This window comes from Labrus mixtus, chromosome 1 (genome assembly GCF_963584025.1).
Source record: "Labrus mixtus chromosome 1, fLabMix1.1, whole genome shotgun sequence".
In the NCBI taxonomy this organism is placed as follows: domain Eukaryota; kingdom Metazoa; phylum Chordata; class Actinopteri; order Labriformes; family Labridae; genus Labrus; species Labrus mixtus.
Genome location: NC_083612.1, coordinates 26,669,139 through 26,685,811, shown reverse-complemented (window position 1 = coordinate 26,685,811; position 16,673 = coordinate 26,669,139). Strand labels below are relative to the sequence as shown.

Here is a 16,673-nt window from a genome sequence, read left to right as displayed (position 1 = left end):
TAGAGTTCTATTCAGAAATGTAGAACATAGAATAACAGCCTGTTATCATTAGTTTTTAATATTTTATATATACAGAAGAATAAAGCAATATTTTCTGCTACTTTTGTGGAAATAATTTAGCTCTCTTTATATTTTAACTTATTTTCTATTTTTATTTATTAGGCAATCTTAAGCCAGCTCAACTTGAGATCAGAAATATTCATGTACCAGAGTTGGACATAATGTTCCCTGCAAGTGTTTGAAAAGGAGCTGAAGAGACACTGGGTGCCCTCTAGTCTACAGGAATATACTCATACCTATATTTCTCAGACGAGCAAAGCAACACAAATATTTTGCAGGTGAGAAAACAAAGGTCAACCAACATAGAGCTTTACCATGTCAACAGAATCTGGAGTCAGGGAATACAGCGTGGTTTATAAAGATGTCAGGTGGTTAATTTTTGTTTTCCCTTTTTCTCAGCAGGCTTGGGATTTCTGCCTCAAGACATAATTTAACCAGCTCCCTGATATTCTTGACGTCACGCTCTGCATTCATCACATTTATTAACAGCAACACACAAATAATGCCAGTCTTGCACTCCATCAAGGTGACATTAAATCATCAAACTTCATGTTTGTTTGGTCAGAGAGTATAAAGTAATGTATATCATGTAGTCACGTTACATATTTCCTGACCAGAAAAAGACATACCTAACATAATAAAGTTCTTCCCCCTGATGTGTCGGGCTTAAGAGTTTGAGAAACCCTTCGATTTCAAGGCTGGAAATGGCGTTGTCATTCCATTATATTGCCAGCAGAGGGCATTCCCACTTTTTGCAAAAAGAGCATAAAACACTTCAGAAAATCTGCCAACTTTCAAACTGACTTCTCATTTCCTAAACTACTTAGTAGTCTCAATAGTTTGTTTTTGTGTTATTGCAGTTGTTGATCAGTTTGATGTAAATAAATAAATAAATGTGTAAGGCCATGACTGCCTGTGATTGACTAGTCACTACCAAGGCCACATGTCAGCCTGGATTTCACCTAACTGGAATCCACCCTGTTGCATTGTTATTTCAGATTATTTTTTTTAAACAGGATGATGACAGCACAAATTCCAAACTCAGTGTTACAAAGTTGTAGTATGTAACCCAATGAACGGTGTTATCAGAGTCTACTGTTTGCTACACGAAACAATTGCATTGGTTTAGAAAGGAAATTTATAAAAATCTACTCATTCAAGTTAATGATAAAATGTGAGATTAAGAGAGAAAACACTTAATTAGAGGATAAACTTCCATCTTCACTGTGTGCAGCCAACATCAATGCCAGCATTCAGAGTAATAAGCCCCCATGACTCTTGAGTCCTTCTCTGAGCTCATGCAGCATGGAGCTCATGGTGGGTCTTCTCAGGATGTACCTGTGAAGTTATCTTAGTGTGAGGCTGCATCTGACTGATCCCAGAACCAACAGCTGCTGTCTGGCTTAGCAGGGTCAGACAGTCCCTCACTAACGCAGCAGAATCATAGAAATAAGAAATAACTTGGCATCCTGGGGAGTGAATCGCCAGTGCTAAATACATTCAGCCCACAGGGGAGACAAACGAGAGGGAGTCTATTGTGTTGCCCTGCAGACAGACACTGAATCAGCACACAAAGTGTAAATCATGATTCATGCTTCTGAGACTGGATTTACCTAGAAAAAAAATGTCAAAATGTCCAAACAGAAATCCATGAAAGCCCAATCCTGAACTGGGCTCTTTTTACAGACTAAACTTCTCACAAATGTTTAAATTATAATAAAAACTAATGGGCTGCCGCTCAGCCAAAGCTCAAGAACAAAGCTTTGTTAGCTGTGAGTCATCTGGACACCAGTCTTTTAAAACAAACTTTCCCTATCTTTAACAATGACGAACAGTCAACCAAGAATAACTCTCTCTTTTTGTTCCTGGGTTCAGGAAATGACGACAAAGCTGACGAAGCAGAATGTTTTTGTCCTCATAAGTGACCGACACTTGTGTCACACCTGCTGACGGGGGTGGAGTGTTGGCTCAAAACTTACTGTGAAATGTACCATACATGTACCAGATTAGAGACTCCCCCACACTCACCTCCTTCAAGAAATCCCTCAAAACTCACCTCTTCAACATTGCCTACAACCACTAACTCCCCCCCCCCCCCCCCCCTCCCCCTACATTACTTCTTCATTGTACTGTCCTCGTCGTTTTTTGTTTTGTTTTTATGGTTTTATATTTTGTCAAAGCGTCTTTGGGTTCCTAGAAAAGCGCTATAAAAAAACAATATATTATTATTATTATTATTAATATTATTAATGTTACCATAGAAAACTGAAAATAGGACATGAATCATTTTCATCTTTTTCAAAGGTATTTGCATTCACAAACATAAGCAAACAAATGCATAAAAGGTGTATTGATTAAGTTTCTTTGATAGGCATGTATTTTAAGGGCTCTTAGATTAAAAAAAAGACTGAGGGCATAAAGTTTGTTTTGAAGGATACTTTACTAAATCTTTCCTTTTTATTCTTACAGAAGATGGAGTCAATCTCAGCTTTTTCTGTGATATCCTCCATGTTGATGCTTTGAATTGATTTGCACCCACTTGCACTGCAAAACGTGAAAGAATAAAGCATTAGTAGCCTCCTGGTTTAAACAGATCAAATGCAGCAGGCACATGCGTCATACCCACAACACAGATTGGCCTGTTTAGTTAGCCTATAATAAAGTTATAGACCTTCCATTATGAATGTTAATGCATTGACAGAGGAGTCTGTCTAAACAGAGGCATGACGCTGCTCCAGTCAGATGTGAAAAGAGGGAGGAGGAGGAGGAGAGGGGGAGAGACAGAGGGGTCGGGAGCAAAGTGGCCGCAGTTGGTTTGAGAAACTGCACGAGCTCACGATGCACTCTTTACCAGCGTCACGTTGTTCGTTTCTGTTCGTCCTTTGGTCTTTTATACCTCCGTTTATCTTCGCCAACCGGATTACGAGGGACTCGCCTGACCTGCAGAGGTCCACCATCACCGGTAAACACACTAGTGCGCATAGGTCAGGTGGCCACGAGGGACCATGTTTTGTAGACGAGACCGGCAGGATGAACTTTTTTTTTTTTTTTTTTTTTAAACTTGCGCACATTTTGACTTTTAAAAAGACAGTAGACCCTAAATTTTAGTTTTTACTTTTAAAATAAAGCCCACGTTTCAGGATGTGTTTTGGGATGCTAGCATCATGGCTCCAATCTTTTATGCTGAACACTCAAGTGTGCTTTGCTCTCCAGATCTCCTCCTCAGAAACCTGTCTCTCTGCTACACAAGTCTATTTGTAGTTTTTTTTTTTTTTAAATAACCATTTTAATAATTTCTGCCAAACACAGGGAACTACTATTCACTGAGGATCTGATACAAGGCAGATCATGAAGTTTTTGGTGAAACGTGCTCAGATGTAGACCACAGTAGAGTAACTTTACGAGTAAGAGCAGCTAATGGTCAACAGATCAATGTCTGTGAGCTTAAATCTTATTCATTGACAATGTGCCTTTACATCAATGTGATGAAATGATTTTAGGTAGGCTAACACTAACACTGTACCAAGGAGGGACCCCCATATCTGTGAGCAGTGTTTATAATACAGGATTTAGTTGTGAGTAAAAGTAAGGTTAGTTTAATTGTTAATACAGCCTATGCTAAACAATTCTTACTACTTGTAAGTGTGACCGTTTTTTAAAATATATTTAACAAATATAGGCCTATACATCACGTCACAATACAATATCATATAGGTTCTGGTAATCATTTTGAAATAGCCTAAATTCAATCAACATCACCAGTGAAATGATTTAATGTAGGCTATAGATTAAGTAGCATAATATGCCTAATTTGCATAATTCAATGTGATTTCACATCCACAGAAAAGCAGGACCTTCAAATCTTTTCGGTAAATGCTTGTTGTAGACAACATTTGTGAAACTATGTGTCATAGTGTTAAGAGTATGACCTAACTGAGCGTAACAGAAGATGCGTAACTCCCAACCGTCTTTGACACTCGCTCAAACATCCCGCCTGCTCATTTGCATTGTGTTACCATAGTGACAGCAGAAGAGCTACACTAACGGAGCATTTGTGTTTCTTGCAGGGCTTGGAGTGAAGGAGCACTCGCAGATTGTTGCTCAGCACAATAGACTGCGCAGCCGGGTCAAACCCATGGCAGCCAACATGCAAAAGATGGTTCGTGGCATCTATTGTCTTTTTCTTCTCTGAATGGTATGCATGCTGTCATCTTAATGTGAGTTTAAGGAAGTTTGACAGCATCCGTTTGTTAACAGTCTGCACTATTGGGAAGAGAACTGAGGTGGCATATTGTCCACTTGTAGGATACTGTAGACTCTCTCTATATATTTTGTGAGATTTGAATATAAAGTGCTGTTGAAGTCTAACCAATTGAGTCCAAATACAGCTTACAGCTGACACAATGCCAAGAAATAGGAACATTGATGTGAACCCCTGTAAATCAGAACAACTTCTGTATCCTCTACATTGCTTGTTTCAAAGCCGTCAGACTTCATTGACAAAAACAGTCTTTTTATGTCTTCCTCAACCAGTTTAGTGGTTCCCAAACTTTTTTGGCTTGTGACCCTACTTTGCCTTCACAAAACTCTCATGACCCCAGATATCCAAAACACATACAGCGTTTGACTATATATAGGCTATTTAATCATTTAATATGTTTTCTGTTGTTTTTCCAGTAAATATTAAATTTTAGAGCACATTTAGGCTTTTCCATGTACATTATTCATAGTTTTCACGTGACGTCACACTCTTATGGAACTGCCCACCTGGAGGGCAAGAAAGGCTCTCTACCATTGTACACTACTGAGAAGTTACTGGTCTCAGTTGCCCCCTACGTGTTTTTAATTAAAAAATATATATTTTTAAATTTTTTCAAATTAAATACAGGTGTTGTTTAATATGATACACTAACTGAGTTTTGCTTCTACAAAATTTAATCTGAGAAGAAAAACAGAAAGGAGGACGTTTGTCGATTACTGCAGTTAGACCCTCTGCAGCCCCTGTGAGGGGAAACATCGGACTTCTCCTCATCCTGACATCAATTATTGTGTTGACTAAATCTAAATATTCCTGCCGTTAACTCAAATTTCTGCCCCAGAACATTACAATTGACAGCTGATACTATCCTGATATTATCACTAGCTAACGCTCACTAGCTAACGCTCACTAGCTAACGCTCACTAGCTAATGTTAGCTAATTAGCACTCACCGATGCTTGAATGATGAGGAATATCTTGCCCTTCACTTCTCAAACAGCAGCATTATCGACCCTGACCGATCAATAATACATAAAGCTGCCTGTATGTTTGTTGACTTTCATCCTACAGCGGTGTAAGGAGAGGGATTCTCCTCTATTTATCATCAACATCTGGTGTTACGGTTAAAAGAGTGACCATGTTAACTTAACTGACTTTCAGACAAACGTGACTGAAAGTGTCCTAACAAATGTCTATTTGTTCCGTTTTTGTATTGTCATAATGTCAAAATTACTTAAGAGATATGTTTAAATGAAAGCTAAACAAATAGGCTTTTGTTAGGACATGTAACGTACAACAACTCGGTTCAATATATTTTAATAAATAAACATTTCAGACAACCTCAGCTGAAGTCCATGCGACCCCGCTTAGGTCAGAACCCTAAGGTTGGGAAATCCTGGTTAGATAGTATTTGTTATTGTGTGACTTTAATTTTTCAATGATTAGTTTTTAAAAGTACAATATGTGTTTAACACAAAGTAACTAACCAATCAAGGCAGCAGAATACCAGGCACCCAAATGTATTCATGTATGATGACCGTTTTTTGTCAATGGAGTCTGATGGGTTTTTAGGCTCTATATGTGATTTTTTTGATCCAGCAGATGTTGCCCCTTGAGCACCAGCATGAAACCAAAACAACTCGTGCTGCATTGTTGTGTTAGCATGCTAATGCTAGCGATCTTTATTATGCTCGCATCTTCACACTGCATGTAAATTTACCTGAAATGAGCGTGATCTAGAAACGCAGTTAAGCAGTGAGTACAGTATGTTATTCTTCTTTTCTCTAGTCCCTCAATTAAACAACTTTTATTCGCGAGGGGATGAGTCATCCGTCGGGCCGGCGATGTAAACAAACTGAAAAAAAAGCATCACAGACAGTGGGACTCGGGTGTTACACTCATTGTAGACAGTCATGACTCACAGAGTTATTTTCAGAGGATATATTTGATTTCTATTATATTCAAGTGTGAACAATCGCATATAAAGCCTTTAAAGAGATGTTAAAAACGATTATGTCTTTCTGAAATGTTGTGAGACAGATACATTAACAACCTGAGCCTGTTGGTGCCAATAACAAGAACTTTTAGTGGAACCTACTTTGATCGGGCTATTTTTATTTAAGGATCACATTGCAGCCTTTGCAGCACATTTTATGGCTGCAGGCTAAAGCAGTCACTGGAGCACTCCCAAAACCGTTTACTGACCCTCTAAGTCATTGAGACCACAAAATATGTAGAGATAGGTCAGTATTTCAAACTTATCAGAATATCAAATATCAGAATACATTCTCCTTTAACCTGAGCTTCCTTCCTCTGTAGTTCTGATAGTGTCTATGAGAAAGAGTTACCGCACCATTTTGCTCTGTCGGAGATGAAACTGCCTGCAGCAAAGTGAATTCGCTGTGCAAGGTCATGTGAGGGTTGCACACAAAATCTATTCTTTTACCAGAATAAAATATAAACAAAGCGACATAGCAATGTTTAATTCTCCTTATGCTATGATAAGAATGTAAAGGTTAAACTGTGCTGAATGTGCATGTATTCTACATATAACATTTTGACTCAGCTGTTTTTAATCCCACTCTCCACAAACCACTCCAACGTAATCCTCTCCTTATCTTATTCCATCTATTGCTTTGCCTTACACTTTTTATCTGCATCATCACAGCATTACCTGCATGTGTATATGACCAAGAGGTATAACGATGTATTAAGAAACTCATAATGCACTACATGTCCTCTGGCCCTAATATGTTCAGACTGTCACTTCATCATAGATTACATCCTTAAAGCCTCTCGCACAGACTGAGCCCTTTTCTTCGACTGCTCTTCAGCCTCACAGAACTGTTCTCCACTGATAAGGCGGTAATGAGAAAAAGGCAATGTGGATAATCACTCTGTGTTCAAAACTGTGGTATTACAGGTAATTTCCCTGTGAAAGCCCTCAGAGGAAGCTTTGCTGAGCTCAAGAGGCATATTAAAGAGCTTTACTGATAAACGTTAAAAGGCTCAAGGCCTCTGCTGTGTTTGTGAGTCTTTGAATAAGGGCTCTTTTTTTCACTGAAGGATGAACCAGTTAGCATTATGATGAGATTGTGCTGAAGTGATTATAAAATAGTCCTTTAGGCTTTACTTTCAGGGTTAGATAAAATACCAATACTTTAGGAATGACTGATGCTCCCCCTTTCTTGCCCTGCCTGCAGATTTCTTTGAGTTCTTGAGGATAGGAATTATTAAGCGGTTATGAAGTCCTTTAAGAGACAGATATCCAAGTCCAGTAATAACTTTTGAGATAGAAATCTTACGTTGTGAGATTATTCTTTTCTTTGAGAACTGTCTGAGCTCCAACGTTTCTAAGGTGAAGATGAAAACAGGAGAGAAATATGGAGCTTTATTGATTTAGCACATTCATCATAAACTTTTATAGCAGTTGTCAACCAGGCCACAAAAACTTGGAACAGAGTTTGAATGCATATATATCGTCCTGAGACATTCAAATCCTGCAGCTGATACAACATGGCATGCTTTAAAATGAAATCATCTAAGATGAACTATTGTCTGGTGGCATCAAAGTGTGAGTCCATGACTCTGGCTGACATCAGAGAGCAGAGTGAACAATGAAGGCAGCTCTGTGTTTCTACTCCACACATCTCACTTTCCTCATGTCGGTGTTCCAAACACAAAACACAGTCGTTTTCTTCAAGACGTATGAAAGTGGATTTTTTAAATTTTTTAACAAATAATTGGTTTCTAGTGAAGTGATAAACATTAAACATGTTGGTGTCTTAGGTGATAGATTATGGGATGTTTGTACTAGTACATACAGCAGAGGGATTGTGGAACATTTAAGTAGGTACCGATCTTTTATTGGAATTAGCAAATCCTACAAGAAGTCCACTTAGTGAAGTTTTTATAATGTGGCACACAATAAGTGTCAGTCCGTGTTTGTTGGACCTGCCACAGACTGGCAGCTTGCCCAAAGTGTCTCTCTGCGTGTTGCCCACTGGCTGACTCTACAAAGGACTGAGGGGCTGAAGAAAAATGTAATGTAATCTCAGTAATTACCTTCATGCCAAAAAGTTTTTCTTTCATTCAAGTCTTAATACAAATCTAGTAAGTAAAGTGTAACCTTTATTTCAGATTCATGGAGAAGCTACAACTTAAAAAGACATACTTTATATATTTTAGTATTTCAAAAAAATTCAAGATGTAAGGCGTTGCCATTTAATTTATCTATTTAGGTTATAAATAATGTATTATTTTTTTAAAAAGAAAAAGGTTCAGCATGCCTCTGTGTATGTCAGTGTTTGAAAACAGTATTTATATTGTAAAGAGAAAGTAAAATTCTGGAAAAGTTGTAGTTTACTGACAACACTGTTCACAATAAACAAAAAAAAAAATATATATATATAGGAGAGATCTTATAAGCTTTTGTAGAATTTAGTCAGACATTACAATAATGTAACTTCACACCTAACACCAATCAGAGGAGGTAAAGATACTGCCAAAGAAGAAGGATGGAATATGTGAAGTTTTCCTTCAGAAAGTTTTACTGTAATTATTACATATGAAGGCTGTGTTGTGATATTATTTATTATGTGTATTTAAAGGAGTGGAACGAGAAGTTGGCCTTGCTTGCAGAGGAGAAAGCAGCATGGTGTCACACAGACCCCTCCCCTCAACACTCCTCACCTGTCAGTCACGTTGGCTGGAACGCACATCTTTCGCTGTACGGTGTCAACTCATTTTCTGATGTCATCGACTCTTGGTTTGAGGAGGAAGACAATTTTCTCTTCTTGAGTGGGCAATGTAGAGAGAATGCCACCTGCCGACACTACACACAGGTATTAGCACAGAGAGGAGGAGTCTTACTTTTACAGATACCTCAAAGATATCCACATTTGTTGTGTTTTTCCAAATGCTTATTGGTTGGGTCTTAACTTTTCTTGTCATGTTAGATGGTGTGGGCCACTTCAAATCAAGTGGGCTGTGCCACCCAGCTGTGTCTGAGAGAAGGCGACCTGAGGGAGATGTTTGTTTGTGCATATTTTCCTGGGTAACAATAACACACTTGTCCCTCAAATGAAAATGTTAAGTTCAACTGAACACAGGATGTAAACAGTTTTAACGTTTTACATAGATGCTTATTTTTACACAAAAAACATTTATTTTAATCTTCTTGTCTGTTTTATATTATTATTAATATACAGTATGAGTTTGAAAGTCTGTGTATGAAGGGAAAAACTGATTTCGATCTATGTTTACATTATTTCCCCTGAATAATATTTTTAGTGTCACTACTGCGTCCTGGTAGTTTCAGTACTTTTGTAATAAGTTTAACATCAATTATTCTGTCTTAATGACATGACTTAGCTGTGAACCTCAAGGCATCTAAATGAACATCTTTATCAAGCATTTAGTAATATTAGTTAACAGGCTTAATTAACATGTAAACCCTTAATTAATGTTAACAAGAGACATCTGATAAGGGTTTCTTAATGTTCATTATTGTATGAATTTACTGTTAATTAAGGCTCATTACTGCATTAACTAATGTTAATAGCATCCTTAATAAGGATTAAATAATGTATTAATTAATACCGTAGTTAACATGAACACCCTTAATAAATGATTACTAGATACATTAGTTAACTAATGTTAATTAATGTACCCTTATTGTAAAGTGTTACCCTTTTTTCTTTTTTTGCTGGAGGGGTAACTGGGAGGTCAATGGTTGGCTGGTGACGCCCTACAAGACCGGGGTTTACTGCTCTCTCTGCACCTCCTCCATGTCTGGCTGCTTTAGACTGTGGGACCATGTGGGTGGATTATGTGGTAAGACAAAACTTATATATATATATATATATATATATATATATATATATATATCCATACTGTGTAGAGATGTTTTGAATGTCCAATCACAGCAAAAATTGCTTATTTTGCAACCTTTCTAAACAGTTCATGTCAAATATGTAGCTTTGCTTGGACACTGAGAAGAACTTGCAGAGAGAACATTTAGTGAGGTCTGTGTTAGAGAAAAGAGGTTTCATTAAAGCACTGGATGAAGAGTACACATAAAACATTGAAAGAGAGAGTTTGTACACATATCCATTATGATCCATGAGGACATTTCTGTAAATGTACCATGGACGTCATTAACATTTGTTTGTTAACAATCCAAATAAAGTCCAATTACACAGTGACAGCAAATATGGACATTTATGATTTCTGCATACTGATGGCTTTCTTCTCTGTTCATGCCAATTATTTCCAATGTCCGTTTGACATTCATAAGTTACCTTGTTCTACTCATAACCTCTAACTGGCATCACTGTTGTGTTGCTTCACTACTGTCTGCTGGTTTTGATAACTGTATGTTAAATTTCCAGCTGTTTATATTGCATTGAGCATGTTTGTGTGTGCATGTTTGTTGGTCTGCATGCACATTTATTTTCAGAGATTCCAAAGAATCCGTGTCGTATGAGCTGTGGGCTGAACGGCCATCTCAACATAACGTCCTGCAAGTGCAAGTGTGACCCTGGTTTCACTGGACGCCTCTGCCAGGGTAAATGTCGTGTCAGAAGAATGAACATGTAGCTATCTGACCTCCTCAAAACTGGATCTTGCCTATATTTTAGGATTGTAATATTTAAAGCAGGGATCCAAATTTCACTCTACTTGTCTGTTTTCAGTTCGGTGCAGTGTGCAGTGCGTACACGGCCGTTTCAAAGAAGAAGAATGCTCTTGTTTGTGCGATGTTGGCTATGGTGGAGCTGAGTGTGCAGGTGAGTGTAGCGTGCTTCTTTTGTGTTTTCATGTACCTCTGGGACATTGATTGGCTTATACATTGAAACCAGTGTTTGTCTATGCTTACAGATCATTTATATTTTTTTTGTCAGTGATGCTGAGTCTGTTGTCATGATGAAACAGTGAAGACAAATTGTAGAAGCACCAGTGTGATTTGTTAAAGATATTATTGGCATCTTAAACCATTAGCTGGTTACAGCTTTCATCAAGTAGAAATGAACTGGATGAATTAATTTAATCTAGGTGATATTCAAATTCTTGTTACAAAATGATTCCCTTAGTTCATTTTGGTTTCTGTTAAATAATCTCCATGGACACTTGAAGATATGTCCACATTTAAAACTGTTATCTCTTATAAGAATGCAACATAGTCAAGGTTTGTTTATTGAACCTGGGCCATCATGGATGGTCATTACCATTGTTGTCAGTTTTGTTTAATGTACTTTAGCGGTTTGTGTCCCTACAGAAAAGGTGCAGTATCCCTTCCACAGCTGTGACGTGATGATAGATGGCGACTGCTTCATGGTGTCTTCAGAAACAGACACTTACTATGGAGCCAAGAGTCTCTGTCAGGTGAGAGGCAGGTGTGTGTTGCCATCTAAGAAAAGAAGTAAACTCTACAGCTGTTGCACATCAAACATCCAGATTATATAAATATACTGCTTTCTGTTTCACCTCTCTTTTGTTTAAACCACCAGGGGAAAGGGGGTATTTTAGCTCAAATCCACAATCAGAAGGTTCAGGACATTCTGGCGTTTTATCTCAGTCAGCTGGAGACGAGCAATGAGGTCACCAACACCGACTTTGAGACCCGAAACTTCTGGATCGGTACACATTTTCACCTTTATCACCCAACTGATGTTAAAATATTTGTGTTTATTATGACACTAGACAGCAGCACCAGATTAGGGGGTCAGACTCTGCTGTGGATTTGAGCAGATGTAGTACCAGGTGGAGGTTTCAGGAGATGTTGCAGGGATGTAAGAGCAATGTTTTTGCTCCACAGGTTTGACATACAAGTCTATGAAAGACTCATTTCGCTGGGACACGGGAGAGATCCCCAGATTCAGCAGCTTTGCCTTTGGGCAACCTGACAACCAAGGGTAAGAGACACATTTACTCACATTAGCTTCTGCAGAGCACATCATCAACAGAGAGGGCCGAGTGCAAACACACAGAAAAAAAGAAACTGATAAAAATACATCATCTGAAGGGTAGAGAATTACTTTGCTGGTGGGAGCTCCAGGCCTTTTTCTTTTTTTATCTTTTTTTTTTGTAATCTTCAGCTTTGTCTGCCTGTGGATCTACAATATGTCTGACTTTAAGATCATTGCAAGAGATTATTGTGGTTGTTTCTTCCATTCATTTAATCTCTGAAATTAAATGAAGATTTTAAATAGCACTTTATATCTTCAAAAGTTGTGTCAAATTATGTTTGTATCTAAGACATAATAGAGAAGAGACAGTTATGTCCGGTGCCAACCACTAGATGTCTCTCTTTCTGTTTCCTATCTATCTATCTATCGATCTATATATTCTATATATTCACATTAATTGGCCGAATCTAGAAGTTTCTAGTCAAATCTCAGCATACAGTCATTTACTCCTTATTTTCTCTGTTTAGTTTTGGAAACTGCGTAGAGCTACAGGCATCAAGTGCCTTTAACTGGAATGATCAACGCTGTAAAACACAGAACAGATACATCTGCCAGCACGGTAAGGCTCCTTCAAGGTGAGCGTGAATGAAAGTTTTACGATACCTCAAGCGTTCTGTTCATATATTTTTCGGCAGAAAAACAATAGGTGATCACTGATAGCATTGTTTTATTCTCTTTCCTCTAAAAACGTTTCTCTTTCTGCTGCATTTCTTCAAATGTAAACAAATCTGTATCACCAACACTCCATCACTGGAAACGTTCGTACAGTATTGATGATATGTGACCTGTTTCCTGACAGAACGAGCAAGTCTAAATGTCCTCAGCTGGTCACGATTGATTGTGACAATTGAGACTGTCTATCTAAATTACTAAGTCTAATGTCTACATTTCAACATGTACTGTATTAGTTGTAGTTTAAAAAAATTAAATTAGACTTTGTGTGTCATAATTATATTAAAAAACAATATTTAAGAAATATTTAACTACACAAAGTAAAGTCAATAAAACTTTCAATAATGGATGACACAACATTTCATTGATGGAGATTTAAAAAAATAAAATAAAAAACCTGCTAGTATCATACATTCATGTCATGTGTGGCAAAGACAAAGAGGAGCAGGACACAGAAACTTGATTTTATTACTGTAGTCACTACAGCATGCTGAGGTATGTTTGTCTCTCAAACAGAGGGTGTTGTGATATTGACAAGCTGTGTATATTTTCAAGGTTATATTCTGTTTACTGTATTGTATAGTTAACCGGATGCTCTTCTGCATCACTAAATAGAAAGATAAAACTTAGACTCTTAGATTTGCATCTGAAGAGTTTTCACTTTGAAACAGAAGCAAACACTGAGCTGAAGCAAGATAACAGTCAGGTAGAGTGGGAATTCAGTGTGAGTGAAACAAGAAGGACAAGACTATGGAAATATTATCTCTGATGAAGCACAAACTACAGATTTAAGTCTGATGAATGTGTGATATAAGCAGCGACTTATTTAACTCAACTTCAACTTCAAGTTTTTAGTCCCCGAAGGGCATTGGTTTCGTGGCATGGCAGAACAAGCCAAAAGACAAAAGTACATCCAAAAAGCCAACACGGCCAAAATGCAAGAGGCACTGAATATAGCAGCCTTCAAGAAACAATCGAGATCCTTGACTGAGGCTCTTAGTAGCTTTCATTAAAATAAAGTGCTGAGTCAACATGAAATATAAACAGGTCACAGTTATGTACATCACCAGTAATAAAAATTAAAAAGTGCACATTACAACAACGTCAGATACATACCGAAACAAAAACACCATAAGATTAGCCTATATACATAAGTGAGAACTGCCGACAATGTTTCTAATAGAAACAAACAAATGTGACTTTCTGCCGGTCGCAGATGACAGAAAGAAGACTAAGGGCGAGCAGCTAATAATTTAGCTGTCTTTAAACCAAAATGATGTCTGATTCTCAAGTTGGTGTACAATGTATGTGGGTGCTTACTGATAGAAAATAAACACAGTGAAGTTAAAATGGCTGAAACAAGCAAGCGGAAAACTCAGCTTGTCAGTGTAACAACATAACTGATTCTTTCACATTTTAAAGAGTGAATTGAGTCAACATTAATCAAAGATACATCACTCATATGCTTTGAAAAATCTTGTATTTGTGTGGGGAGTGGCTTTTTTCTTCAAATTTCAGCTTCCCTTTAGAATCATTATTCTCGCACCCAGTGTGCCAAAAAAATAATTTTACATTCGTATTTCACAACCTCAGTCACTTTTAATGACTGCAGAGTGGAGGGCTAAATATGAATCCAATTTGTATTCTAATGATGTTTACACAACAGCAAAATCTCTGTGCGTTTCAGCCCACACATTTAAAAATGGTATTCAACCTTAATCAATGGCACTCAGTGCTTCACCTCACCAGAACCTCAGAATGATCAATAGACGTCAGCGCCTCAAAGGGCGCCAGTGTTTAGACACACACACTTACAATGATCAGGAGGGATGAGACAGTCACATTGGCAATGTTTTGTTCTTGTCATTGTGTGTTTTGAAGTAGTTGATGTGTAATCTGTTATTGATCACTCATAGCTAAAAGCAAAATCTGCTCTAAATGTCTTCAATGTTGCTACGACAACGGTTTAACAACATTCTCATATTATTGTACTATTTCACCTTTTGACAATCTCTGATTGTCCTCTTTTAAGTTTAGGGTTCTACTAAAACGCAAAAACGTTTGGGTTAAAGAAACTTGAGAGTTGAAATACATTAGTGCTATGAAGAAGAAAAACTGCCATCAATAATTTTCCGAGCCTTCCTCTCAAAACAAGCAGAGTTTCTCTGTGAAATGCATAAATTCAGCTGATTAAAAGCATGCAGAGGGCTCCATCCCATCACAGCTCATTTCAGCCTCCATAGCTGTTTTGTGTTAATTAGCAATAAAATAATAAGTGGATATGACACAGCCTGAAGCAAAGACACAAAGTAATGATTGTGTGTGTGTGTGTGTGTGTGTGTGTGTGTTTATATATGCCGTTTTATTTTTGTATTTAATGTTGTACATTCTCAGCAGATCCTCGGTTGCTATTGAGTAGAACTGAAGGATGAATGAGGATTTATGACACTAAGTACATACATTGTATCAACACAAAGCTGTTTTTCCACTTGTTTTGTTTTTTAGTGCTCCACATGCACATTTTCAACAACAAAACAAGGTCAATAATGTGTGTTTGATTTTACTCCCCAGCTGCAGAGCACATTGCCAAGTGGGATGAATCCAGGTGACCTGCATTTGTGAGGGAATGAAACCTGATGTACAGAGTGTGTTACTTGTTTGTTTGGACATTTTCCACTCTTATCAGTGCATGTTTGTTTTTATTGAACATAGACAACTGTAGTTAAGATGTACTGTATATACTGTACATGTTCTAATGTTTATTGAAAATATGTAATCATTAAACTGTTGTAGGTTACACGGAGAATACATTGTTTTAGTATTTTTTATATATATCATCCAAGGCTGCCACATATCTTTTTTTAATTCTATCTCGTCCGACCTCTGGCCTCATGTGACCTCAGAAGCGCTTTGGTTTCTCTCAGTGCTGGTGAAGGAGTGAGAAAGAAAATAAATGGCCTCTTAGAGATCTCATGGTGTGTTTCCTTGAAAATGTTTCATTATTTTAAAGACCAGTGGGGACCGGACAAATAACAGCAGCAGCAAAACTCAAACAGGTAGATCATTAAAGCCCGAGTTGTTTGTGTTTATTCTGTGTAAGAAATGCCCGTGGTGCACCTAAGAATACAGCATATGTAAACTATACTGTCAGCAGTAATCTGTCACTTGATGATTGAGGTTGTTTTACTTTGAAACAGTGTTGAGTTACTTCAAATGACAGATGCTGGTAAGCACTACGTGTCTCTGTTTTAAGATTATATGCTATCTAGCATAATGGCTATAGAGAAACAATGATGATCAGAATTGAGTTCTGAGATTGCCATTTAATTCACATACACAAACACGAGTCATGAATCCAAGAGGAATAATTCTGATAACTTTGATGAGCCCCTGACTTATCACGTAGAGAAGTACAACCATGATTTTGACATTTCGGCTCTAAATGAAGTGTCTCAACAAATATATGATGTGACCCGAAATCAGATGACTCAGAAATGTATGATCTACTCATGCTCACTTTTGATAACATAGAGGTTAGCTCTTAGCTTTTCAGGTTTGCATGTCTTTTCTGAAATGTGCAGGTCTGTGTGCATCTTCACTTCGGTTATGTTTTTTGCATGGATGGTTGAATTTGGAAAAGGTCAATGACTGTGAAATGGCAGCCTTCAGGTCCAACACCATGCTGCCCTCTGAATAAACAGAGGAAACCCTGCCAGG

At 37.6% G+C, this 16,673-nt stretch overlaps 1 protein-coding gene across 1 annotated transcript; it reads left to right on the top strand.

The window, feature by feature from the left end:
- Positions 1-2,860: 2,860 nt before the first annotated feature.
- On the top strand, positions 2,861-16,441 carry LOC132975580 (C-type lectin domain family 18 member A-like). The gene is made up of 12 exons (XM_061040244.1): positions 2,861-3,022; positions 4,128-4,219; positions 8,928-9,161; positions 9,276-9,373; positions 10,031-10,152; positions 10,778-10,885; positions 11,013-11,105; positions 11,594-11,700; positions 11,826-11,955; positions 12,134-12,230; positions 12,752-12,843; positions 15,528-16,441. The coding sequence occupies exons 1-12, from the start codon at positions 2,899-2,901 to the stop codon at positions 15,563-15,565; spliced, it is 1,335 nt and encodes a 444-aa protein (XP_060896227.1). The 5' UTR covers positions 2,861-2,898; the 3' UTR covers positions 15,566-16,441.
- The last annotated feature ends 232 nt before the right edge of the window (positions 16,442-16,673 follow it).

Bases quoted from the DNA above. Each gene is read 5' to 3' on its own strand.
- LOC132975580 (XM_061040244.1), top strand. From the start codon at position 2,899: ATGCACTCTTTACCAGCGTCACGTTGTTCGTTTCTGTTCGTCCTTTGG. The intron at 3,023-4,127 runs GTAAACACACTA...TGTTTCTTGCAG, and splicing joins GCAGAGGTCCACCATCACCG to GGCTTGGAGTGAAGGAGCAC. The intron at 11,701-11,825 runs GTGAGAGGCAGG...TTAAACCACCAG, and splicing joins GAGCCAAGAGTCTCTGTCAG to GGGAAAGGGGGTATTTTAGC.